The sequence below is a fragment of the Balearica regulorum genome, chromosome 28, assembly GCF_011004875.1.
Source record: "Balearica regulorum gibbericeps isolate bBalReg1 chromosome 28, bBalReg1.pri, whole genome shotgun sequence".
Classification (NCBI taxonomy): Eukaryota; Metazoa; Chordata; class Aves; order Gruiformes; family Gruidae; genus Balearica; species Balearica regulorum.
In genome coordinates, this window is record NC_046211.1 from 2,902,001 (window position 1) to 2,927,831 (window position 25,831).

The 25,831-nt window shown below is 52.2% G+C and overlaps 2 protein-coding genes across 18 annotated transcripts in view; one reads left to right on the forward strand and one right to left on the reverse strand.

Moving 5' to 3' along the window:
* Nucleotides 1-1,972: 1,972 nt before the first annotated feature.
* LTAP1 (lipid transport auxiliary protein 1) lies at nt 1,973-5,799 on the reverse strand. 2 transcript variants are annotated; one of them, XM_075737337.1, is made up of 7 exons: nt 5,649-5,799; nt 4,934-5,035; nt 4,552-4,660; nt 4,242-4,295; nt 3,775-3,941; nt 3,612-3,670; nt 1,973-3,427 (listed from the first exon to the last, which is right to left on the reverse strand). In XM_075737337.1, the coding sequence occupies exons 1-7, from the start codon at nt 5,715-5,717 to the stop codon at nt 3,397-3,399; spliced, it is 591 nt and encodes a 196-aa protein (XP_075593452.1). In that variant the 5' UTR covers nt 5,718-5,799; the 3' UTR covers nt 1,973-3,396. The 2 variants fall into 2 exon arrangements, with proteins under 2 accessions (XP_075593452.1, XP_075593451.1); XM_075737336.1 differs by having other exon boundaries at nt 1,973-3,213; nt 5,649-5,798.
* Nucleotides 5,800-5,914: 115 nt separating this feature from the next.
* UBAP2L (ubiquitin associated protein 2 like) overlaps nt 5,915-25,831 on the forward strand; it is a 31,196-nt gene continuing 11,279 nt past the window's right edge. For 3 of the 16 annotated variants that reach the window (XM_075737321.1, XM_075737325.1, XM_075737318.1), the window contains exons 1-14: nt 5,915-6,000; nt 9,984-10,113; nt 10,698-10,775; nt 11,479-11,613; nt 14,103-14,271; nt 14,597-14,692; nt 15,436-15,481; nt 15,768-15,880; nt 17,437-17,511; nt 21,369-21,421; nt 22,857-22,942; nt 23,402-23,573; nt 24,445-24,646; nt 25,538-25,815. In XM_075737321.1, the coding sequence (XP_075593436.1) occupies nt 10,024-10,113; nt 10,698-10,775; nt 11,479-11,613; nt 14,103-14,271; nt 14,597-14,692; nt 15,436-15,481; nt 15,768-15,880; nt 17,437-17,511; nt 21,369-21,421; nt 22,857-22,942; nt 23,402-23,573; nt 24,445-24,646; nt 25,538-25,815 (1,593 nt within the window). In that variant the 5' untranslated portion in view covers nt 5,915-6,000; nt 9,984-10,023. The other 13 variants (XM_075737320.1, XM_075737323.1, XM_075737327.1 and 10 more) reach the window with 8 other exon arrangements.

Sequence of the window (25,831 nt, forward strand, 5' to 3'; positions counted from 1 at the left end):
CGCGCTGGGCACAGCTGGGTGACCAAGGTGAGACCCCCGACCCGCTCTGGGGGGGGGCCGTTGGGACCCGGCTGGCAGCATCCAGCCAGGAAGGCACGTGGGGTCTCTGGGGGTGCTGCGGGCACGTGTCTCCCCACGCTGTGCTGGTGCTTCGCTGCAGTGGGACGCACTGACCTTGGGAATGGCATTGGGGGCTCTGCGGGAGCCCAAACTTTGGGGGGCCAATGGGGCAGGACGTGGCACAGCCAGAGCCCCGAGTGCCGTGGGGGGGACAGGCGCACAGCTCCTGCCCCGCTGCCTGGGCTGGGGGACCAGGGGCTCCGGCCCCACAGGGATGGCAGCGAGGTGGCAGGGCCACGCGGGAAGGGCGGCAACGGGGACGGCAGGGACTCACGTGGCGCCAGCACGGTGCCGGGAGCTGGGGGTGTGCGTACAGCGGTGGCTGATGTGATGCAACCCGACAGCCGAGCTAATGAAGGGCTGTGGACGGGGGGTGCTGGCCCGGCGGCCCCCAGCCCTGTCAATAAGCAGAGCCAGGGCAGGCACTGATGGCCCCTGGGGCTGGGAGACACCAAGGTCGGGCGCAGGCAGCGGGGCCAGGAGGCGGGGGACAGGGCCCTGCCAGTCAAGGAGCAGACGGTGGCTCGGGGGTGCCCAGACAGCGAGCGGGGGCCAGGGAGCATCGCACCGGCCGGACTCCTCTCCCCACCGCTGCAGGGTTGTGCCACACGGCTGGGACCGTCGTGCCACGGGGGACAGGAGCGTGTGGCCAACGCCAGCGCAGCACGGCGGGAGTGGCGCTGGGAGCGGGACCCAGCTGCGTAGCACGCAGGGCTGGTTGGAGGAGCACCGGCCATGCTGCCATCTCCTGGCGTGGCCAAGGCTGGGACCACGCATGCAGGGTCCGGAAGGCGCAGAGTTGCAGGCAACGTTGCTGGATCCCAGCCACGGGGACTGTGCTGGGCTGCCCCTTCCCTCTCCGTCCTCCCAGGACTGTCCCACGTCCCAGCACGCAGCAGACACAGCCCCCGTCTTGCTCAAAGTGCTTTATTCTCAGCCAGGATGCTGGGTGATGCCAGGTCGGTGCTGAGCCCGTCTGGTCAGGCGCTCGCAGCCGCTCCACGTAGGCGGCTTTCCCGAGCTGGTGCAGCTCCCGCTGGTGCTGCTGGCGGTCGTCCTGGAGGAGCTGGTACAAGGCGGCTCGGCGGACCTGCCAGGCACAGGATCCGGTGCTGAACCTCACCATCCCCCTGACTCGCTGGCGCTGGGAGATGTGGTCCCCAAGGATGCAGCATCGGAGCAAGACGAGGTGGCACAGGGTCCCCAACCCTGGTGGCACAGGGTCGAGCGCACCCGGCCGTGCCCGACCCATGCCCAGCCTCACCAGCGTCTGCTCCTTGCCGGCATGGCGCAGCTCTGACTCCGTGCTCCGCTGCAGCGCCCCGCAGGCCACGGCCCGGACCCTCTCCCACCACCGCCGGTGCTCCCCAACTGCCTGCCTGTAGCTGTGGGGACACGGGGTGGGCAGGACCAGGGTGCTGAGGGGATGCCAGCACCTGCCCCCCCACCCCAGCCTGTCCCACACCACAGCTCCCCCTCGCCTGCTGCCCCCCCCCAGCACAGGGGGTTCAGCCCCCCCCCCCGGGCTCCCTTTACCGGCTCTACCTCTCCAGCAGCCTCGCGCAGGCGTTCTCCTTCACTGGGACCTGCGACCAAAGCGATGCATTTTGGGGCAAGGGGTTTAACCCACACAAGCGGGACGGCGCACCCCCGTGCCCAACTGCTCCCACCTCCTCCCACCGCAGCGAGGGGGTCTGGCTGCTCGTCACTGCCATATCTAGCGCCGCAGGGACCCCGCGACAGCTCCGGCACGCCAGCCGCTCCCGGTTAACGCGGCAGCGGCACAGGGACAGACGCTGGAATCCAGGAGGGAAGGGCTCACCGCAGTCAGAGGCCAACAGCACGCATCGCGCTCGGGGTAACTGTCATTTTATTAAACAGCAATTAAAAAGAGTGCAGAGGCCAAGGCGAGGGGCAGGGGCCCCCGCCGCACGTGGCACACGTTGCGGTGGTGACTGGTGAGCAGCGGGTGCTGCCGTTGGCCTGGCAGGACGCAGACATCGAGTTGGGGGCCGTGAGCTTTCGCCCACGGTGGGGGGGGGCTCAGCAGCCGCTGGCACACGAGGCGCTGGTGAGAGTAGGAGAAAACACCCCCTTGGGCAGGACAGACAAGACGTTTGAAGCTGGTATTTGTCTGCCTGAGATGTCCCCCAAATGCCCAGTTGCAGGAAAAGGGAAAAAAAAAAAAAAAAAAAAGAGTAGAAACCGCAGCCCAAAGAGGCACCTCAGCCACGGTGGCCAAGAACTGGCCACCAAACTATTTACACGCCGTCCAGGACACCCTTGTGCACGGCCCCGGTGCAGAGGCAGGCTGGGCACGCCTGGCTGAGAGCAGCAGGCAGCAACGGTGCCGCAGAGAAAAGAAGAGCATTCACCCTTTGGAAAGAACGGACAAGCGGCTCCAGAGCCCGAGACTCAGACAGACAGGATGGACAGACGCATCAGCCCCCGCCAGCCGTCACAGGGAAAGAGGACAGGTGGAGGAGAGCACTGGCTGGGATCGATGTCTTACTTATAAATAAGCTAAAGCTAATCAGTTTATTCACAAGGCCAGGGCTCCAAGACATTGCCGGACTCAAAGCCTCAAGCCTGAAGCGTGTCCCAAGCTCGCCACGGAGGAGGCGACGCGGGCCGATCCCTTCCGGGCTCAGCAGGCGGGCACGCTGCTTTGAAACGGGCCCCTGTGCAAGGGCCGAGCTCCACCAGCCGAAACGGAGCCTCTGCCGAGCAATGATCTCCAACGTCGTGCAAGAGGGAGACCCGAGAGTGCAGCTGCTTCCTCCCAACGCTGCCTGCACGCCAAACTGTGGCCAAATCCCCCCCCAGGACACCAGCTGCACCCAGCAAGGGGCTCTGCTTGTGGCAGGTCCCCAGAGCGGTGCTCCCTGCACGGCTCACAGGGTGCTCTCCAACGTGTTGTAGTTGTCCTTGAAGCTCTTCAGCTCCAGGAAGTGTTTGGCACGTTTGCTCTTCTGGTTAGAAGGCAGGTAGGTGACCTGGATGGTGGCGGGGTTGGAGATTTCAGGGGAGAGGGTGAGGTCCTTCGCTGCCGACTGGTGCTGCCGCTGGCTGCTGCCTCCCCGGGCCTTGGTCCTGCAGGGAGAGGAAGGAGAAGCACCATCACAGCTGCCATCACAGAGGAGCTGCTCCACCATCACGTCCATCTGTCCAACGCGAGGCAGATCCACCCTCGGGACGACAGCCGCTCGCTGTGGTTTTGAAAACCGAGGCCGGTGCTTCTGCAGGCGCCAGGCCTGGAGCCCACACAAGGTGGGCTCAAAGCAGCGAGCGCAAGCAGGAACACAGACTGTAATCACATAACAAACCCAAAAAAACATTAACAGATGGGCTGTGAGGAGTAAGTAAATGAGGAAGAACAGACAGGTATAAACAGCTCATGTATCAGAGGCTGGGTTTTGCCCCAAAACCCATCTCTGTTCGCACCAAGGCACCACCGCACCCCAGCTATGCAGACGGGCAGTAACACTTACATGTTCGCCAGCTCGTTCAGAGCATCCTGGTATTTAAGATATTCCGGTTTCCCAAAGACCTGGGTGCAAACAGAAAAGACCGTGGAAAAACTCAGCTAAGGTTACAGGGTGACCTCAGTCCAGCCGTCAGAGGGGGGTCAGGCGACACGGCGCCGGTGCTTACCCCAGTGCCGTAGCGGGCGCTCTCATACCCATCCAGCAAGGTGTCGATCAAGGCTTTGCGGATGCCTTTGAAGGAGGCGCTGGAATTCCGCAGTTCCAGCAGGTAGGCACAGAAGTTCTTCCCTATTAAAGACTTTGGGTACCGGCCCTCTGTGTGAAATGGGATTTCTGGAAAATAAAAAGGCACAACACAACCGGCTGAAGCACAGGGGTGTTCACCCACAGATGACGTCAAAGTTGGCAGCTAACTAAACTTAAAAATAAAGGCACATCCGCTGCCTCCGTTAGCTGACTGGTCCCTACGTGTGAGCAGAGCCACCAGCCCCAAGTGGGATAAGTGACTGCTGTTCCCAAATGAGGACCTGAAGCCTCACACGAGGCCGCTGGCTGACGCGCCGCGCCCTTATTTCTTCCACGCACGGTCTCTCTCCACCCTTCCCCTCTCACTCTTGCCCTGAGCTCCCTTACCAGATGTTCTGATCGCATCCAGCGCCTTCATCCTGTACAGGTAGTTATAGCAGCCTGGCAAAGAGAAAATCCAAGCTGAAAGCTCTGCAAAACTCGGCAGCAGGAAGGAGGTGGGGAAAGGGGATAGGAGCAGAGCGCAGAGACACCATTTTATCTCATGCCGGCCTCCCAAACGCAACGTTACGACAGGACAGCCAACGAGAGAGGCCAGCGACACAATGGGGCCCCAGGGGAACGACCTGCTGCGGCAGGACAAGCACTGGATGGTGTCTCTGGTGGGCTCCGACTGAGGTGCAGTGAGAGAGGGTACCTTGTGTCTCCAGCTGCAGAAGCCTGCTGTCATCCTCAGCTAACAGCCGGGGCTCGTACTTGATGTCTTGCACCCTCGACAGTCGAATGTCGATTTCTTCTTTTAAATCCTGCACAGTGCGTGTGAGGAAAAACCAAACCACAAAAAAATCAACATTTACAGAGCACTCACTTTGTCTGTAGGATCACAAGGATGGTAACAGTCAGGTCCTGGGGGCCCTCTGAAATAAACCCGCTCCCTCTCCAGCTGCCCGTCACCACACTGAGGTGGCAGCTCCTGGAACCGTCTGATTTCAAAGCAGACCCAGCCTGCCCCTCCGGGCACGGACAGGTCCGCAGGCGCAGGGGAGGCTCATCCCTGCCACGAGGCTGCGCGCACCCACCTTGGGCGCATGCTGTCCAACAGGCACGTGGGGGCCGCGGCGGGACTTCATGGCGAAGCGCATGATCTGGCGTTTCACGAAGATGAACAGCAGCACAAAGACCTGGAGCCCCACGGTGAGGACGGGGGTCAGGGGTGCCTGAGGGTCTCACGGCCAGCCTCGGCCCAGCCCCACTGACACCCTTTTCCCAACCCCGTGGGCACCCCAAGGCGAGCAACCACAGGGCCCCACGGACCCCCCAAACCCAGCACGCACAGGGGGCCCTGTTCAGCCCACCAGGAGCCCCACGGACACGCAGCCCAGCCCCACAAACACCCCGACCTCCACAGAGGCTCCTAACCCCATCCTCTCCCTGCCCCGCGGACGCCAGGACCCCACGGGCACTCCGGCCTGGCCCTCAGGGCCCCGAGTCCGGCTCTATGGGGGTTCCCCACGGATACCCCGGGACGTGTCTCACTGCAGCTTTATGGACACCTCGGGCCCAGCTTCGTGTGGGCCTCACGGACACCCCAGGCCCGGCCCCACGGATACTCCAGGCCCTGCCCCACGGAAGCCCCGGGCCCGGCCCCACACACACCCCAGAGCCGGCCCCACAGGAGCCCCATAGCCACTCCGGGCCCGGTTCCACAGAGGCCCCAGCCCCACGGACAACCTCAGGCCCGTCACCCCGGCCGTTGGACCCGTCCCCCCCGGCCCCCGGGGCCGGCCGGCTCACCAAGCTGCCGTAGGCCATCACCAGCACCACGTTGACCCCGGAGAGCCAGTTGCTGCCGGCCCCCGCCATCCCCGGCCCGGCCCGGGGCCGCACAACATGGCGGCCGCTGAAGCCGCTCCGCGCCCCCACCACGTGACAGGCGGGGAATTGGGGGGGGGGGGAACCCAGAAGCCGCTCTCACGTGATGCGGCGCGCCGTGGCGCGTCACACGCGTGTGCCACCAGAAGAGCGCCCTCTACCCCCCCCCAATCCCGCGCGTCACGTGGGGTGAAGCCGGGCTGGCCCCGCCCCGCGCCCTCGTCACGTGATGGGGGCGGGCGCCGCTGGTAGTTGTCAGTGTGGTGAGACCCAGGTAAAGTTGGCTGCGCGGAAGCGGCGGCGGCTCCGGTAACTGCGCGCGGCCCCTTTAAATCCCGCCCCCCCCCCCCCCCTCTTCTTCCCCCCCCCCCCCTCCCCTCCTCCGCCACCGCCGCGCGCCCCTCGGCCCACCCGGCCCCGCCGCCGCCGCCGCCGCCCGCCCGGCCCCGCCGCACCGCACCGCTCCGGGGGCGGCCGCCGCCGCCGGGCCCCGCGCGGCCTAGTGGGCCGGGCCACAGCCGGGGGCTGGCGTAGCGCGCGGCCGCCGCAGGTGAGGGCGGGCGGGCGGGCTGGAGGCGGGCGGAGTGGGGGGGGGAATGGCGGCCGCGGCCATGAGGGCGGAAGCGGCCCGCGCTCGCCCGCCTCCTGGGTGCGGGCCCGGCCTGGCGCCGCGCCGCCGCGGGGGCTCCCGCCCGGCCCCGCGGGCCCCCTCCGGCCGTTCGCCCCCATTGTGTGCCGCGGGTTGGGCCGCCGGGGTGGCTGGGCCGCGGGACCGGGCGGTTCCGACCCTGCCCGTGTTCCCGGGGCCCGCCCGGCCCCGCCGCTGCCGGCGGTAACAATGGGGGCCGCGCCGCCCCGCTACTGCCGTGCTCTCGGGGCTCTTCGCGTGCGACCGGGCCCGTCTCCGGTGCCCTTTCTTCGGCAGCCACCCGGGGGGGGCGGTGGGGGGGTGGTATGTGTCTTTACCGGCGGCGTGAGCCGAACTCGGCCCCTCGGTGCGGGGCGGATCCCCGCGGCCCACGCGAAATTTCCCGGGCGATGCCGGTGTGGTGGTCGTGGAGTAATCCCGGCGTAGGAGCGTGTGCCCTGCTCGGGGTTCCCGCGTGTGGCGGGGTGCTCTGCCTGCCCGCCGCCACCACCGGCCCGTGAGTCTTGCTTATAAATCGATACCAAACTGGGGGGCTGTGATGGCGTATCTGGGGGGCATCCCTCCCCCTTCCCCCCCCCCCCAAAAAAAAAAAAAAATCTTATCCTCTGGACACACGGGAGTTACTCGGTTTGCAGCCGCAGTGTGTTTGCTCTGGAGGAAAACTCCTAACGCTGATAACGCAGCCCCCTGCGTCGGGCTCCTCAGGGTGCTTATTCTGCCCCACGCTGCAGGAAAATCTTTCTGAGTGCTTTGCTCTCTGTGGTCCTTTCCTTTGGAGCTTTGGAGCCTTTTTGCACCTGTTAATTCAGCTTTGTCGGAGGGGGATAGAATACCAATTTTCTGTATTAACAGATAAGGGAAACTGAGGCTGGGATGTGCTGGGAATCGCTCAGCATCAGCCAGCAGGTCTGATACAGCTGGGGATAGTGGATGTGACTGACAGATCCTTGTTCTAAAATTGTAACTTACCTGAAATTTTTAATAAAATGAACAGCTTGTTACATTTCTGTATCACCTCTTTTTCTGGAGACTCTGCACTTCACGTTTTGTGTAGCCGAGACTCTCTCCTCTCTAGATGTGGAAGGCGAATAGTGGTGTAGTTGGAAAAGGGGTAATAGCAAAGCGTGTCATTTACTTGCACCTTCTTTGAAGAAAAGCTGTTGTAACCTGTAGCTGTGAAGCTTCTTGTTTTCCCTGAATCCCATATGAATGCATCGCTTTCCTGTTGTCTTGAAGCGTAAGCGCCGGCCTGGTTTAACACTGTTTCTCTGGTGTTGATCAGCCACGATTGGCTTTGGCTGGAGTCTCCCTTTTTTATTACATCCCTCTTGGTGAGTATATATGGGTTTGTTTTGTTGTTTTTTTTTTAAAAAAAAACCTAAACTACTTTTGATGAAGGCTGCTTTCAACCAGTAAACTCATATTTATCGTTGCTTCTGTGCGGGGCCAGTACAAGTGTCAGGACAACTGAGATTCGCAGTTAAATATTGCCCGTGTGCTGTACTGAAGTTACACGATTGAGGAATAAATTAGCAGCAGCCGAGTCGTCTTCCCTCGATGCAGCGCATGGGGATGCCCGCTTACCCGACGGTCTCAGCAGAGTCAGGGCCTGGCTGATATTTCTATAATAGATGTTTTTCTTCTTCTTTTTTTTTTTTTTTCTTTTGCACGTTAAAAGAAAAAATAATCAGGATTTAATCGTGGCAGAAATGCAGCTGGGCAGAGCGGAGCATGGCAGCTGTTGAACAATGCCCAGCCACTGCACAAAGGTTTGGGGCAGCAGACTGCTGGAACTGTATCCTATTGAAATTGCAGATTAAGTTACTGCAAACGCACAGGATTGCTTCCCTCTGGGCCTGCAGTTCTGCTGCCAAATTGGTTTAATATGACAACTTGTTTGTGCGTGAAACACTTAGGACTGGAAGAGACGTAGCAGTGGAGAGCAAAAGTAAATACCGTGGGGAAGAAGCCTGCGTGGAGCATGGGAGGGATGGCTGCTCTGCCTTGGGTGAAGACCTGGCTTGGTGCTTTTCCTTAAATGTGGTTGGTGTCACACGCACCTTGGGGGCCCTGGTGACCGGACAGGTAGCTTGGGTTGGATCCTGATAAGAAATCTCGGCACCGTATAGCTGGAGAACTGTGGGTTTAAGTTGCCATGAGACACGGATGGCCCCAAAAGGCAGACTTTTGAGGTTCTGCGGGAGCAGTTGCATTTGAAAACTTGCCTACAAATGAAGGCTTGACGCTGATGGGAGCAGGAGCGGTGGCGCGTGCGTCGAGCCGTGGCACGGAGGTGACGTGAGGCTCTCTGTGTGTCTCAGGGAAAGGTCTCTCAGCCTGGTCGAGCATTCAGCTCACAGACGGACAAGAGACTCCCCAGTTCTTACAGGGCTGTTTGCTAATGCTGCTCCTGAGCTTTCCCTGCTTTGCACGCCAGATCTCGCTCTGTGCTGCCGTGTTGGGTTCGCAAGCAATGTTTCAGATCGTGTCCTGCAGGTTGGATCGTCTTTGCTTGGGTTTCCTCCCCGCTCTTAACGCTCTGTGGCTCCTTCTCCTGTCCCAAGCATCTGCCTGCAGCACCGGGAGCAGACCCCGCTGCTTTGGAGGAAGGCGTTGCAGTCTTGTTAACGAAATCTGAAAATGATTTGTGATTATGGAGATTTCAGGGGCTTGGAAGTCCCGCCGAGTGCCATGGGATGTGCCTGGGAGATGATAGGCAGGGTAAAACTACTCTGTGCCAGTCCCGTTCTAGCCATCTGGGTTGGGCTCTTCCCCCAAAGCCCAGTGCGAGGTTGTAAAACTCCACTTGCTTTGGACGCTCCATGGCCTGAACTGTTACTGGGATTTTTTTGCCACAAAAAGTTAACTAATGATGTTACCAGCTGTTATTCCTTGTTGATATCTAGTTTACTTTTTTTGGTAGTTTTTTTATCTAGAATACTCAGTAGAAGAAAACTTAGTATTTCCTAAAACTTAGTATAATTGAAGCAAGCAGAAACGGGCAGTTCTACAAGGGCAATGGTTTTTTTTAAAATAATATCCCACAAACCTGTAACACCACTTATTACTGCAAAGTTTTTCCTTCCTCTGCCCCATTTTGAAGGCAAGAAGGGACAAGGGGAAGTAGCTGACATACGTGTCTGATGCTCTGAGATGTTCTGCTCTCAAAATTAAGTTTCTTTACAGCTTTTTTTCGAGCGTTTCTTGCATCAGTTGTTCGCCACAGCCTCTTATAGCCCGGGTCGTGGCAGATCCGTGCCTGCTCCCACACTTGTGTTTTAGCAGCGAGTCGTTGAACCCTTTACCCCCCAAGTACTTCTGTTCCTGAGTCCCAGTTGCTCCCACCTGGATGCAGGTGATGTTTCATGTGGAGCGCTCCGCCACGGTAGCGGTGGGGAAACCTCGAGAAGTACAAGTGGCCTTTTTGTCTTGGGGGCACGTGGAAACGGCAAGCTGGCCTGCCGTGGCTTTTGGGGAGGCGGCGGGGAGGGTGGGAGTCTGCAACGGCTTTCCTGGCTGCCTTGCCCACGCGATCATTCAGTCTTAGTGCTGCCTTTTGTTTTTGGTTTCTAACAGTCTGTTCTCTCTTTTCCCCTGACCCACCACAGAGTTCTACCTTGTAAATACTGTTATTTGTATATACTGTAAATGATGACATCGGTGGGCACTAACCGAGCCCGGGGGAACTGGGAGCAGACACAGACACAGAGCCAGACACAGCACAAGCAGCGGCCGCAGGTAAGGGCAGCGTCCATGGAAACCAGCTAGTTTGGAGGTGGAGACCTGGCACTCTTGCCTGGCCCAGCACTAACGGTTGGGCTTGGCCTAACGAGCTTCCCCGCGTGCTGCAGGGTGCTGCTTGCAGAGCCAGGTTAATTGGGCGGCCACTGACAGTGGGGTTTCCGCATCAGTGTCTCCGAGCGGGAGCCAGAGCTGAGATTTGGGTTTACTTCCATCTGACCGTTCCCCGATCACTTTTAACCAAGGCGGGTGGCTGAGAAGCCGCTTGCAGTAGGTCTCGACGTTCTGGTGGTGGTAAGGTCTGCCTCAAAACGGACATAGTTTAGGTGATTGTCGGCCACCTGGTGCCGTGAGACAATCCAGTGGTACTTCCCTTTCTTCCAGGCTCCACTCGCTTGCTTCTCTTCTGTCTGTCTTTTTCTCTGAAGCTTTCTTCTTTCTGACCCTTGTTTGCGCCTCCTCTTCGTCACATTGATTCCTTTCCAGAGATCTCAGGGAAGAGTTAATGGCCTTTCGAGGAAGGTTTGTAGGAAATGCGCCGCTCTAACTGCGCACTCTCTCTCTGCATTTGATATCTTTAGGCCACTGCGGAACAGATTCGACTTGCACAGATGATTTCGGACCATAACGACGCTGACTTTGAGGAGAAGGTGAAACAAGTGAGTGTGGAAAGCGAGGGTGAACTCTGATGGGACGATCGATGTCGAGAATACTGTGAATGCTGGGGGGTGGGGTGGGAGGGATGCGACTAGCTGCTTCCTGAATTTCCTTGGACTGGCTTGTTCCCCAGAACACATGGAATTATAGAATCATTAAGGTTGGAAAAGACCTCTAAGATCAAGTCCAACCGTCAACCCAACACCACCATGTCTACTAAACCATGTCCTGAAGTGTCACGTCTACGTATTTTTTGAACACCTCCAGGGATGGTGACTCCATCACCTCTGGGCAGTATGTTCCAATGCCTGACCACTCTTTCAGTGAAGAAATTTCTCCTAATATCCATTCTAAACCTTCCCTGCTGCAACTTGAGGCCATTTCCCATTCTAAACCTTCCCTGGTGCAACTTGAGGCCATTTCCTCTTGTCCTGTCGCTGGTTACCTGGGAGAAGAGTAATGGTTTTATCCTGAGAAAAGGTGGTTGTGGTGAAACAATGGTAACTCAGAAATTTCCCCCCTCAGTTTCTTCTTGTTGAGGGGGCAGAATGAAGCTGAGGAGGCTGGGGAGACTCCCAGACCCTGACATTTCTTTGTAGGATTTCTGGTTTGGGATTCAACTTGCTTGCCTCCTAAAAGATCCATAGAGATTTTGGTGCCACCTTGGTTTGGAACGTGCTGACCATGGTGTTGTCTTCTTTACAGCTGATCGACATCACAGGCAAGAACCAGGATGAGTGCGTGATTGCTCTGCATGACTGCAACGGAGATGTTAACAGAGCCATCAATGTGCTGCTGGAGGGCAATCCGGACACGGTAGGATTGGGTCCTGTAAATCTGGTGAGGCCTAGTTCAGTGTAACTGCATATTCGGAGACAAGACATACAGCAATGTCTAGATAACGAGACCCAAAACAAATGACTAGTTCCACAAGTAGCACGTAACGTGTGATTGTGTCCTGGCTTCTTAGTCCTGTTCTCTGTAGGCTTGCACAGAATACGAGCATGGCCAGCAGGCCCAAAGGAAAAGAGGGGAAAACGCAGTAAATCATTTACTTCCTATTCCTTTTGAATCCAAGCACTTTGACAACAGCACAGTGGCATCTGTGTAAGCTTTCACACTGCCGTGAGCGTGCAGTAACTTATCTTTTCACATGAAGGCTAGTGACCTGTGTTAAAGAGCAGGTATGTGTCCGCTGTGGTTCCTTTCTGTTAGAGTAATGCGGTTTTGTGTCTCTGGCCGTTTGCTTCTCAGCAGTGTGCTGACTGGCTTGTGTGCCTCTGCCCATGCCGTGTTTTTGAGGGTCTTTTTGCTGTTTGTTTTCTGTGGAGTTAGACTCGGCTGTTGTCACTTGCGAAGGCGCCTGTCTCAGGCAAGCCAAAGTCAGCTCGGAGAACAAGCGAGTGTGTGCTTAGGAGGAACCTTCTGCCTTCTTTTTGTGACAAAGACAGCAGAGACGCGAGTTCTGTTACAGCCCAGTAAAAAGCCTACAAATGTCAGACCCTTCCAAACTGTTGCTGATCAAACATATCCTCCCATCACCCTGGTTTGGCTGAAGCCAACTCAACTTTTTGTAGAGTTGAGGCTGTAAATATCACTTCAGAATATTATGCGTTAGCTCTTTTTTCTTTTTTTTTTTCCTCATTATTAGCCTTGAGTGTAGATGGATTAGCTGGACAGCTCAGACCATTCCGTGTTACGGAGCTGCTCCCCAGTGTCAGGTGCTTTGCTAGCTTTGGCACCGGCCGAGTTCAGTACAATGTGTGTAGGGTTCTTCCTTGCCTTTAGAGAGCCCTTTTCACTGACAGCTGAAGAAAACAGACGTTGGAAAATCCTTTTAGAAAGGAGGATGAGATGAATACGTGTTGCTGAGGCAGAGCACTGCTGCAACTGTGTTTTCCTCCACATCCCTTGTAACCAGTGGCTTCTAGTTAAACAACAAACTCCTGCTATCACAGCAATTGCATTTCCTAGATAAACACATTGCTCATGAAAATAGCATCCGGGATAGCGTGCAGCAAACCGCATTAGGTAGCAGGACCTCCTTTATTCAACCAGCTGAAATGCCCTGAGATACAGGGCGAGGCACAGCTACAGCGGAGGATTTGTAGAGGTAGAAACGGAGTTGGCAGAGCGAAGCCCTCGAGCGCCTGCCGCCTCTCCAGCCTGCAGTGCCGTGGGGGGGCCTCCGGGCTGGTACCTGCAGCGCTGAGCACCGGCAGTGTCTGCACTGTAATTGGTCAAAGGTCTTGGAGCTGCTCCTGGCCTGGATTCAGCTTGTGCAGCAATCCTGTAAAAGGGATTTTCTGATAAGAAACAGACTTGCTGATTGCTCAGATACTCACGTGCTGATGGAGACAGCTCACCTGCTGGGCTAGTCACTCGTAATGTACCATAGTTCAAACAGTAAAGGAGCTGGTGTGATCTTAGCATTGAGTTAGATTTGGCTTAAAATTACGGTATTCAAAGTAAATCTTTTCCAAAACTTCCTTCTGAGCCAGATACCTATGGAGAGAGACTTCAGAAGCCTTGGGTTTGAAGGTGGTTTGTGCCTCTGTTTGGTTTTTTTGTCACTGTCCCTGCATGTTGCGATCCAAAACCAGCTGTTTACTTGTCTGTCAGTTGTTTTCAGGTGTTTGTCAATGACTTATGACTATTTTTGATTGTTCTAACTGTGTGCAGCATCAGTGTAAGAATATGAAACCACTGCAGACTGTCATAAATAAAACCAATGCGGGCCGACGGCAGTAAGCTGGAGGCATGCTTAACAAGTTACAGTCAAACTTGGGATGACTTGAACTTGCCTGTTGGATAAATTGTGATACTCCTCTCCCTGGGAGCTGCTGTTTAGGGGAGGGGTTTTGTTAAATCACTCTGCGTCTGAGAGAACAACTTACCCCGAAATGTTGGCTGCGGAACGTTTCCCTGGGTTATTCTGAGAGCTCCCCAAAGCAGTGACCTATATGAAATGGCACGGGTTTTTTTTTCCCCTAAACACAGTAAACTTATCGACCCTTTAAACTTGAGTAAGTATTATGCCCACTCTATTTAAGAGGTTTATTAGATCTTTGCAGAAACAGAATAACTCATCTCTTGTTATCTGAAACTGCATGCCAGTCAGCTGTAAGACAGTTTTCCTTGAAGGAAGAGGATGTGCTGTGTGTAGGCTGGTAGACTCTTCTAAAAATAAATAAATAAATTGGACTGGAAATAATTTTTCTGGAGACCTTTGTTATATTCTCATTATATAGCTTGTTTACATATGCATGTATTTGCATCTTGCATCAATCAAACGATGATTAACTTCTTTCCCTTTTGCAAACCTGCAGCATTCCTGGGAAATGGTCGGGAAGAAGAAGGGTGTCTCAGGACAGAAGGAGAGTGGACAGACAGAACCCAGTGAAGAAAGCAAAGAAAACCGGGAGAGGGATCGGGATTTCAGCAGACGACGTGGCGGGCCACCGAGGCGGGGGCGAGGTGCCAGCCGTGGAAGAGAGTGTATGGATCTGCCCTTTAATAACACCCGTAACCCTCGCTGTGCACACCGAGGCGTTTTGTGCTGCATAAAAGCTGTCAGTAAAGCTTCTTGGGCAGACGCGTCTGAGGAAAACCATCCTTGTGTGTGTGCGTGGCAATCTGTTTGATGCTCCCCTGTCTGAGATGATTCCTCAATACCATCAACTTAAATAAAAGAAATTACGGGAATGTTTGGTGGCATGGTCTCCTGCACAGCCACCGCGCTTCAGTGCTTGAGGTCTGGTTTTGTATCCTCCCTAAAGCAGGATGAGTCTTGAAATTGTCTTTGCATCATTCTGTCTTTCAGTTCGGGGCCAGGAGAATGGACTAGACGGTGGTAAGAGTGGTGGATCTTCTGGAAGAGGCACGGAAAGAGGGAGACGAGGACGTGGCCGAGGCCGAGGTACACATGGGATTTGAGGTCGGAGGGAGTGGGAGGAGAAGAATTACGTCAGCGTATCTATCTCCTCTGTGAGGTTGGAAAGCCTCTTCTATGGGAGGAATTGCCAAACTGAAAATAAGCACTTGATTTTTTTTTTTTTTTGTTCTTTGCTTACACCTAGTACCTACATGTTGCTTCCCTGTGCTAGAAAAAGTATCTAATTCTTACATCACATCCCTGGAGTTCAAAAAAAAAAATAGGGCTTTATGGTATAGAGGTGAGAAGTTAAAAAAGCCTAAGGTGGCTATTTGGCAGATGGACTAATTGCTTGTTAGCAACAGAATCCGGATCCTCCTCGTTCTTGCACGCGTGTCTCTGAGCACCATTGCTGTGCAAATGCCTGGCTTGTTTTTTAAATACTCAGTGGCAGAAATTCTTTTTTCCGCAAAATCTGTGCTGCTCAGGAATTGTTGCTGAGGACGCTTGCTGCAGAAATCAGAACCTGGGGTGCGGCATTTATGGTTTGTGCCAGCTGGGAACCTCATCTGAGCCTGGAATCTTGCATCGCTAATTATGCTGTCAACCAGCTGAGGTCATTCCCATACATATAAAGACACTGCTGGAAATCCCATCAACTCTGGAAGATCCTCACCACTTTCATATTCTGGGCATCAGAAATCCATATGTTGTTCAAACGTTTCTTTTCCTAGCGATGCAGAACCAAGAGAAATGCTCAGCAGTGCATGTGTGTATATTTTTTACAGGTGGCTCTGGAAGGCGAGGGGGAAGATTTTCTGCCCAAGGCATGGGGTAAGTTTCACTGATAGAAACCACAGCAAAAATAAAAGTCTTTGTGCATGAATAGTGCTTTTCGCATCAGTCGTTTATGTTCCAGTTTTCCTTTTTTTTTTTTTTTTAAATGCAAAACTGCATCGTGTTAACTGAAATTTGGAATGGCTGGTGTAGCCGAAGCATCCCTCTGCTGAGAGAACTGTCTTTTGAGACTCTGAAATGTGTCGTGGTCTAAATGAAATCAGTTGGTTTTAAAATGCTTAGGGAGAGGGAGTAAAAATTTCCATCCTCGTATTTTTTGCAGAACTTTCAACCCAGCTGACTATGCCGAGCCGGCCGGCACGGATGAGAACTATGGGAATAGTAACAACAACACGTGGAACAACACTGGCAGCTTTGAGCCAGATGATGGCACAAGTAAGTGGTTTTTCACACATGTGTTCGCTGTTTTGTATTTAGAGGGTAAGTGGATTTTGTGTCCATCCAGTTGCACTGAGGAGGTTCTGTGTAGCTCTTTGGCTCAGGGATGGAGGAACCGGGTTTTTGGTTCAGAGGTGGAGTTCAGTGAGCCTGTTTCTTAGCACCCAGATGTGCCTTTGCGTCTGTTAGGGTGACCACGTTGGAAATGGGGAGTTGGATGATTGTTCTGATGTGAGCTGGTGTGTGCTGTTGCCTTACAGAAGCACAGGAGCACTGCTTCTGTTTGCTTTCCAGCAGAAACCATGTTGCCTCTTTGGAAAAGTCGTCTTTATAAACTGTAGTGTGAAAACACATGCAAGTTCTCTCAATATTTGGTGCCTCCTCCAGAGAATATTACTTGGAGCTCAGATGTCTCATTCTTGATTTCGGTGTGGGGAGCGTTCTCTCTTTCATGGCCATCTTGCTCAAACTGCTGTAGGATGAGACCTTGTTACAGAAAGCGAGCAGAAAAGAAATCTTCATTGCTTCCCTGTTTGAAGCAAACATTTCTTCACTGGGTAGTTTGCAAACACCGATCTGCCCTTGCACATTCTCTTGCATTGGAAAAATGGTACTTTTTTTTGTTTCAAGTATGCGCGCTATTGTGAGACACCAGTGAACTCAGATTTTGCAGTGTGGTAACTGGGCAGAGTTGCAAGGGGCAATCCTTAATTGTAAGTAATCTATTTGTATGGGGGTTTTTTAAGTGTATTTTTTTAATGGAGCAATCTTACACCACTGTGAAGTCAAAACTATTTTTTCCATGATTTTTGAGCGTTCAAGTAAACACCACATCTTGGTTGCTTTAAGCCACTTCCATATTTCTTGTATTTGCTACAAAACTTGGAAAGAAAGAAAGTACTGTAGACTGCAATATCTTTTACTACACATTGTTAATGTAGGGATTTGGGGGCTGTTTCTGTCTTGGTGGTTTTTTTGTTTTCGGAAAATGGAAAGCTGTCCTGAAGGGCAAAAAACCAAGCATGGTTTTGTAAAGCACTAGCAGATTGGGTGATCATCTTCTTGCTGACTGAGAAGTGGAGTTTTAAATACTGGAGGGAGTAGTGTAGGCACACGTTAAGGGCAATGGCTACGCTTGTCTCTGGAAGAAAAAGGGATGGGAATGGATGAACTCTGTGCTGGAAGTTTAACTGTCTAGTCTGAACAGGCCTGTGTGGGGTTTGTTTTTTTTCCCCCCATGTTGGTGTTTTGTGGAATTGTGGAACAAAGTGGATTAGAGTGTGGTGGTGGGGAATTGATTTTTTCTGATGGAGCAACTCAAATTTGCTCTAGTGCTACAACGCAGCTGTAAAGTTCATGATGCAACTACGCTGTTCACCTCTGTTGTGCGTGGTCGTTTTGTTTCCATTTTAATAGCTGCAGGCATCTCTTTAAATTAACAATATCCACAGGTACGATGTGACTGGTGTACATGGGGGCGACGTGACTCGCCTTCGCTTCTTTAAATCAAAATTTCACTGGTTGTCTTTCTTTTCTTTTTTTTTTTGTTTCAGGACTTGATTTCATTGGGGGTGAGGGGTCAAATTATCCCCGAAAATTTGACACTGCTCCTGGTACGATACATCCAGGTGCACTAACTGCCCCGGATACCTTTTACTTTACAGCTTTTTTTAAAAAAAGCCCTGAAATATCTGTGGATATGTCATTCTTCTCTCTCTTAATTTGTTCATTTTAATGAATATTTGATGTTTGTTCTGACTGTGCTTTTACTAATGCTGACACCTTGAATGTAAACTGGGAGAGGTTAACACAAATTCTTGTGGATTATGTAAATTTTAACTTCAGCCAATGCTTCTCGGTACCCAGAGCAGCTCCGTGTCCACAGCACTGGTGACAGAGTAACCCACCCGAGGGGAGGAAGCATGAGGCAGCTCAGTTGTATTCTGCTTGTCTCACACCCAGAACGCTGTGACTTGCCGTTGCGCCCCATGCCGTTTCCTCAGCACGGTGGTTCGGTTCTGCAGTGATCACCTCACTGGCCTCCCCGCTAGGTTTTTGTTTAGGGTCAAAACACCGCTGCCAGGGGAATTAGTCTGGCTCAACTATCTTGGCGCTTTGCTTCTGCTTACGGCTACCTCTGAGTGAGCGATGCACTTGACGGCTGCTTTGGCACGCTCTCGCTGCCTGGCTGCTCCTCTTCACCTGAGCAAACCTGCCCTGCAGTTGAAGATGACGGTGGGTTTTGAGATGAACGGGATGCTCGATGGCAAAGCTGCCAAGCGCTTGGCCACTTTATTTCCTGCTCTTACACCTTTATGCCTTATGAAGCCCAGAGACACCCACGAGATGATCGTGTTTGACTAACGTCTCCTTCATCTAAGCTGAGGTCTGGAAGTCAAGGCTAAGGGCCCTTCTGGAGGAACTTGCCACTTTGTTCTTGAAGGTCAGGACAGGAGGAGGAGTGTTGAGGCTGTAGAGCCTCTTTTGGAGGGGCCCAGAGGCAGGTATACTTGGAGTGCTTCTGTTGGCTTTGGAGCATCTCGTGGTTCTCACCTCTGGTTAATCTTTAACTCCCGCAGGCGGCACAAGGCCATCTGCTCCAGTGCTGCCATTATATTTTTACCACGCTTCGGCTTTGTTTGGATTTACATTCCTCCGAGGTGCGGAGTGGGGGATTTTTGGTCTGTAACCCTTGTGGGCCATCAAGCATGTATCCAGTCATTGAGATGGTGGCAGGCTGCCTGATGGGCTGCGGGAGGAGCGAGCCGCTCGCTCATCTCCCAGGTTAAAATGAAGAGATAGTGTATCTGGGGGGAGTGCGTGAAATCTGGAAGACACGACGGGATTTTTTTCTTCAGTGCTGTTGTGGTTTAGCCCCAGCCAGCAGCTAAGCACCACGCAGCCGCTCACTCGTTCCTTCCCTTCCGCTGGTGGGATGGGGGAGGAGAATTGGAAGAAAAAGGTAGAACTTGTGAGTTGGGATAAGGACAGTTTACTAGAACACCAAAAGAGGAGGAAAAATAACAACAACAATACTTAGAGTATGCAAAGTGGGTGATATGCAATGGAATTTGCTCACTGCTCAGAACCCAATGCCCAGCCTATGCAGTGACTCCTCCCCAGCCAGCTTCCCCCTTACATACTGAGCATGATGTCATAGTATGGAATAGCCCTTTGGCTAGTTTGGGTCAGCTTTCCTGGCTGTGTCCCCTCCCAGCTTCTTGTGAAAATTAACTCTATCCCAGCTGAAAACCAGGACAAGCACGTTCATATCTCCAAATGCCTATTGACTTTTAATTTTTTTCCCCTTTTCCTGGTTTGAGGAGCTTAAAGACCAGCAGCTCTTTGAAAGGCTTCCTTAAAGCAGAGAGGAGGGATTGCTATTCAGAAGATGACACTTCTGAAATGGTGTTAGAAGTGTTGGGGCATTGCTTGCGTTGCAGGTCTCCCCTTTGGAAGAGCTTGATGGAGAGTGATACGCTCAGTTTCTTTAAAAAATCTAAACGCAGTGTGGTGGTCAGGAAGCTTTCTGGACCATTGCTGTCAATGCCCCGTTGTACATCGCAAGGTCTGGTTTTACATCCGTCCCTTCATGTGCAAGGATCACGAGCCATGCTGAATAGGTGTCCAATACTTGAGAAGTAGACTTGCCAGGCAAGCCCCATCAATGGCTGCTCTTCATCTGCAGGATTTCCTTCTGCTTTTTGTGCTGCTTTGCTTTTCTTCTCATTTCCCCCAAGCGAGCAAGACTAAGAGAGCCCTGTGCCGTGTTCCTACGTGCACAAACTCTTCTTGGGGCAACTCTCCTGGCTTTCTGCTCTCCCCTGCCAACTGCAGCTGACCCAGGTACCTCCAGCTCCTACTTCACCTCTTGGGTAAGGGTTGAGCTGGTAGGATCTTTCTGATCCGTGAAAATCTGGAAAGGAGCCTTCCCGTTACTGCTGTGAGGGCACAAAAAAAATCTAAGGAATGGTGGAATCTGGGTTTTTAAACCACAGATGTGTTTTGCATTGAATGTGTTGAACTCCTGATGCTTCTGTCTGGAGAGGAAGGGGTCGTGTGCCTTGAAACTCCAGGCACTCAAGGAAGTAGTGTTGTATTAATATCTGTATTTCTACATTGATCCAAACAAACAAAACCCCAAAAACCACCACAACAAAACAATCAGGAAGGTTTCTTAAATTGGCTCAACTTGTCAGACAACACAAAAGAGCAAACGAAACAACAATGAAAAAAGAATAATTCACTGATAATATGCTTATTTCCTGTACTAAATCCCTCACTTCTAGACAAGCAATTGTTTGGATGTTTTGATCTCATAATTAAAGTGTATATGGGAAGCTCTGCTGTGTTCTTCCCCCCCAAAAAATCTCAGTGAGCCTGATTGTGTCCTGCAGAAGAATCTGTAATGTTCTCATTCCCCACGTGCTCTGTTTTTATGCTGTAAAAGACTTTCAGCTTATAAAAGGTCTGATGCCAACTTGTTTCGTCTTGCAAATGTCTTCAGGATTAACCCTGTTGCTGTGTTGGGTTTTGTTGATCTGGTTTGCGTGGGCTGAAAATGAGCTGTGCAAAATGGGGCTGGTTTTATGCTCTGAGTTTTTTGGGATGTAAAATGCTCCCGCTCTCCTCCCACATCAAATTTTAAGTTGTCTAATGGATTCGGAAGTTACCGTATAAACTTCAAAGTATTGACATTAAACTCTGATGGAAGTGAGGGACGGAACAAGTTGAAGAAACGGCCAGGCAAAACTTCTTTTCCAATCAATTTTGCTGTCTTACAAATTGCACTGTGCTGGATTGCGGCTGAAATCTCATGCTTTTCTCCCTGATATTTTAAACTCACTTTGAGGACATTCCTGAAAGCGGTCACAGAAAATGCTTGAATTGCTTAATCCCTTAAATTTTCCTTTCTGATTCCCATTTGCCTGTGCACAGGAGCGCAGTGAGGTTTTCAGCATTTGGGGGGCGGGGGAAAGATGAACCGTGCAAATGATTCACTTGTTCCTGGATTTTTTTAGAAGCTTAAGATTTAACTGGGCGATGAGGTCCTGCACAGGAGGAAGCCCCCGAAGGAGGTGCTCTGTCCAAGCTGCTGGGGTAACACTAACTGCTCGTGGATGCAGAAACCTGCAGCTACTGCGATACGAGGGGAAATCAGGAAAATGGCACAAGGAGGCTGGGGGCAATGCTAGGGCTTCCTTGCCAAGCTCAGCTTCCCTCTTTGGTGTCGGGGTGCGTGTGTTGCCCTAGCTGCCAGCCCAGCAGTCCCTCTGTCTTAGCCTAGCCTGCCCGAGCAAGGCTGAGGCGATCCCGTCACAGTATCTTGCCCGTGTGTGGTGGGTTAGGGTCGACTGCTTTAACTTGTCTGGTTGGCAAATAGAAATCCTCTCAGCTGCTTGCAAAGCTCCCCAGTGCTTCCCTGGCTCTTGGAGGTAGAGCTTTGATGCACGTGTAACTTCTCTACCTGTTGTTATCCTTGTAGGTGCGTGGAGGGCAGCGACAGAAGAATGGGGCACAGAGGACTGGAATGAAGATGTAGGTACTCTCCAAACCACTCTCCTCCATGCGTCTGCTGGCAGGCTGCTGTCCTGGTTGTACGCACACAGCTATGAGAGGAGCGCAAAGCCCATCCTCCCCAAACTATGGGCATAGCCCGAGCCAGGCTCCCAGTTCCAAGAGCTATGATGAATAAGTAAACATTGCTGCTTTTAAAAAGTACGTGTGTAGTAGAGCTTGTCATGGGAGCCCAAGACAGGAAGGGATCTCTGAGCACGTGGAATCTGGTCCTCTCATCTCTTGCAACTGCATGATTGAATTCTTCCATAAACTGGCCTGACTCCACGCCAGATTCTCGCTCTGTTCCTCCAGTGGAGTGGCAGTTTGGGAAGGTTTGCCTTTGATCTACGCCACGTGCCATGGAGGAGGCAGCAGCGGTTTCGTGCGTGTGTCACATGCCTCTGCTGGTCCTTGTAATTTGGATTGAACAGAAGCTCTTGGCTTTATCTCCTGATATGCTCGTTAGTGTGTCTAGCTGCTTTTTGTTCTCTACCTGGTGTCTCCTTCAGGGGAGAATGTTACCACCTGCTTCTAATACGTCTGTATCAGTTTCTTCTGAAATGGGCTCTGGTCCCTCTCTGAATCAAGGGAGAACTTCTGTTCTTGCAGATGAGAGCAGGGTTGGGCTTTTTTAGTAGTGTTATTAGTTTTGCATGCTCATTTTTGCTAAGACTACGGAACAGGCACAAAGGGAAACCTTTTGCTTTCCAGGCGCCGTCTGAGGAAAGCACTACTGCTGTGTTTGGAGGCGCAAGCAGCTCCTCTGTCTGTTCAGTCAGATCTCTGCTTGAAGAGAGCTTTTGATAGCCCTTCTTGTCTTCAGTGTGTGTGATATGCTCCCAGGGGTTCTGGATTCTGTATTTAAACTCTTGCAGTTTAGTTGCTGGCAGCTCCTCAGTCTGGAATAAAAGCTGTTCAAATTCAGGTGTGTTCCAGACTAAAATCACAGGTGGTCATTAAACCTCCCCTTCATTCATTTTTTGATGTTATTTTCCCTTCCATAGTTGAAGTAGATCTGTTGGTCTCTGGTCAGATCTTACAGGTGAGGCCAGGAACATTTGAAGTTTAGCTGTGGGTCTGAAGCTTTTTTTCTTTGACTTCTCTAGCCATGCTTGCACATACCTCTGCAGATCAGTGCTACGTACCAGCAGCCCTAGAGGATTTGTGGACTACAGGGAATTTGTGGGAGGATTTGGTTTTGTTTTTTTTCCTCTGGCAGGTGAATTTGTGTACTTGCCTGAGAAGAAACAAATAAAATAGAAGCTGATTCTAATGGGAGCCAAATATTAGAGAAGTTTAAGACTAAACACTTGAATTTCTGTTTGTGGCTCAAACATTTGTGTGCTTTACTTGGAGTCCTGAGATGCTGTTCTCACTTTGGGGGTGTTTTTCCTCCCCTTTTTTTATCTTTCAGCTGTCTGAGACGAAGATCTTCACTGCCTCCAATGTGTCTTCAGTGCCTCTGCCTGCCGAGAATGTGACAATCACAGCTGGACAGAGGTGATAGCCCATAGTGATGCTGTTTACGTGGGAAAAGTGGCACGCAAGTCCCAGAGCAATTTGCCGTTTCAGACTAAACCTTGCCAGCTAGCTAAAATGTGCAGCTCTGAGTAAGAGGAGATGAGTTTAAATGGAAAAAGTTGAGTTAGGAGTTTCTGGGTCCTAGTCCTGGATTAGAGTTTTCCTAGGCTCTGCTGCTGGTTCTTCAGATTTGGGGGCATTTTGCTGTATTAAATACTTGGAAGACCTGCTTTAAAATAGAAGGCCATGCAGGATCTTACTTGGTCTCTGTCCTTTTGAGGTTGCTTCTGGCACTTGTGAGTTAATGTTCTGCAGATCCATTCAATGTGTAAAGTAAGAGCGATAAATCGTGAGGCTGGAGGTAGAATACTGCTGTAAAGGAAGCGAGGGGTGCGACAGAGCTCATGTTAACCTCAGTGGGTTATCTTCTTTACCCAGAATTGATCTTGCAGTCCTGCTAGGAAAGACGCCCTCTTCTATGGAGAATGAGTCAACAAACCTGGAGTCATCCCAGGCTCCTTCCCTGGCCCAGCCACTGGTGTTCAGCAATTCTAAGCAGAGTGCTATATCCCAGCCTGCCTCTGGTAACTCCTTCTCTCACCACAGCATGGTAAGGAAATACTGGTCTCTGCTGGGTTTTGGCCGGTGCTGGTTTCCCTGACGTTCTCTGTCTGCGTTTGGGCGATATGGGAACTGCAGTTCTGACACCTGCGCGTTTCTTGTGGGTGGCAGAGTCCTCTGCTTGGATGATTTGCCAGTCTGCTGTAAATAGAGGCATGAAGTCCATTGCTTAATTAGAAATAATTGGGATAATTCCTTCCCTGTTGCCCTTTTCAGACTTGCAACGCGTGCTTCTTTCCTGCTCAGAGGAAAGGGAAAAACTCTTGCAGTCCAGGGCTTGCAAATTCAACAGTTTGAGAAGTGGGACTGGTGGGGAGTTTGGTGTGGGATGAAATGCTGACATCTACTGACACGTGAAGGAAGGAGGCATTGCATCTGAATCAGGGATGTGCACAGACCTGGGCAGACGCTTTTTTGTGTAACTTCAGCAAAAGAAATAAAAACTGTGTACTTAATGGGGTAGTTCAGGAAGGATTTTTAAAAACACCTTACCTGTAAAGCCGAGTTCTCCTGCTGGTTGTCATTTTTAGTGCAACTGAAATGCACGTGAATAATTTAGTACATTTTTAAAGATCCCATCTGTTAACTTTCTTTGTAAGCCTCCATGACGCCGCAAAATGCTGTGCGTTGGGCAACAGATAAGTGTACGCTCACGTGCGATAAAGGCTGCAAGAGAAGTATGAGCTCTCCTTGCCAGCGGTATCTGTGCATCTGGAGCTCCAGAGTGTTAAGCTGGGGTACCCAGAGAGAAGCAGCAGGGTACAGTGCCTTCGGGTTTATGTTAAGATGTATGACTTGTCTGAGCCAAGTTCCAAGCCAAGGGAGATGTTGAATGTAGTATTTTGTTGCTGAAATTGCAGGTGAGCATGCTGGGGAAAGGGTTTGGAGATGTCGGGGAGGCCAAAGGCAGCAGTACCACAGGTTCTCAGTTCCTGGAGCAGTTCAAGACAGCCCAGGCTCTGGCTCAGCTGGCTGCTCAGCACACCCAGCCTGGTGGGAGCACCACTGCTTCTTCTTGGGACATGGGATCCACTACGCAGACCTCGTCTCTCGTGCAGTATGGTAAGGAAAAGCAGTGTGACTCCCCAAAGGGGAGCATATTCTTCCAGAACTGCAGAAAAACGCTGCAAGCAGCAATGTGAGGGGTTTGGTGGAGGGCCAAATCAGAAGTTCACAACAAGCCGAGTTCTGGAGAAATTAAAAGAACCATGGGTGCAGTTGTGAGAGTAAAATGTGATAGTACACGAGTCTTTCCCTGTTCCTTTTATACTTAGAGCAGTTGAATCCTCTGGGTCATTCCAGCCAGCTTCAGGGCCAGGGATCAGACCCAACAGTGTGCAGAACTACTTCCTGGTGTAAAGCTGTGTAACAGAGAAGGGGTCTGAAAGTGGGCACCTCTGAAGAATAGTTCCTGAATACCAACGCTTGTCAGTCTCGTCTCACTGCTGACCTGACGTTATCTTTTAAAGGAATTCAATTCTGGTGACTGTTAAATGCCAAGAAATAACTCTACCTCTGGGCTGGTTTGAGGGAATAAACAGTGATTGAGAGTAATTTCAGAGGAAAGAGCAGGCAATGAAATGCAGCGATGTTGGCAGAGAGGGGGAAGGAAGCAGTGTCAGGCCCGTGCAGGACTGCTGTGCAGTGCCTCCCCACAAGGGACTCAAGTCCAGCTTTTCTTGGAGGATGGAGGACTTCTGCTGTGCAAGCTTGCTTTGTCTAGAGGTGGTGGAAGGAGCTGAGGGGAGAAGGGTTCAAAAGGCTCGGCATTGATGGTGGTGAGAGTACGAGGCTGGGAGTGGAGATGCTGGGGTTCTCTGCTCTCTGATTTTAACAGGCTCCAGGAAGAGTCGGTGTGAAATGATTTTCTTTTTCTTGATGCTGAGAAATGCCAGAACTTGATTAGTTTTAAGGAAACAAATCTTGCTAACTCAACTCTGTCTCCCCCGGTAGATCTCAAGAACCCAACAGACACTTCCGTGCATAGTCCCTTCACCAAGCGTCAGGCCTTCACGTCAACTACAACCATGATAGAAGTGTTCATGCAGGAGAAACAGCCTGTGGTGACTGCCTCCACAACTGTGCCGGCACCCCCTTCCTCGCCGCTGCCCAGCAAAACCAATCCTGTTCCCCAGATGTCCCCAGGGTCCTCGGACAACCAGTCCTCCAGTCCGCAGCCAGCACAGCATAAGCTGAAGCAGCAAAAGAAGAAAGCATCGTTAACATCAAAGGTGCGAATCAGTGGTG

What these genes read in the sequence shown, in the direction of transcription:
- LTAP1 (XM_075737336.1), bottom strand. Translation starts at nt 5,717, where the DNA reads ATGGCGGGGGCCGGCAGCAACTGGCTCTCCGGGGTCAACGTGGTGCTG. An exon ending in TCTGCAGCTGGAGACACAAG is followed by an intron (nt 4,296 to 4,551) that starts GTACCCTCTCTC and finishes TCTCTTTGCCAG; the next exon opens with GCTGCTATAACTACCTGTAC. An exon ending in GCGCCCGCTACGGCACTGGG is followed by an intron (nt 3,671 to 3,774) that starts GTAAGCACCGGC and finishes GTTTGCACCCAG; the next exon opens with GTCTTTGGGAAACCGGAATA.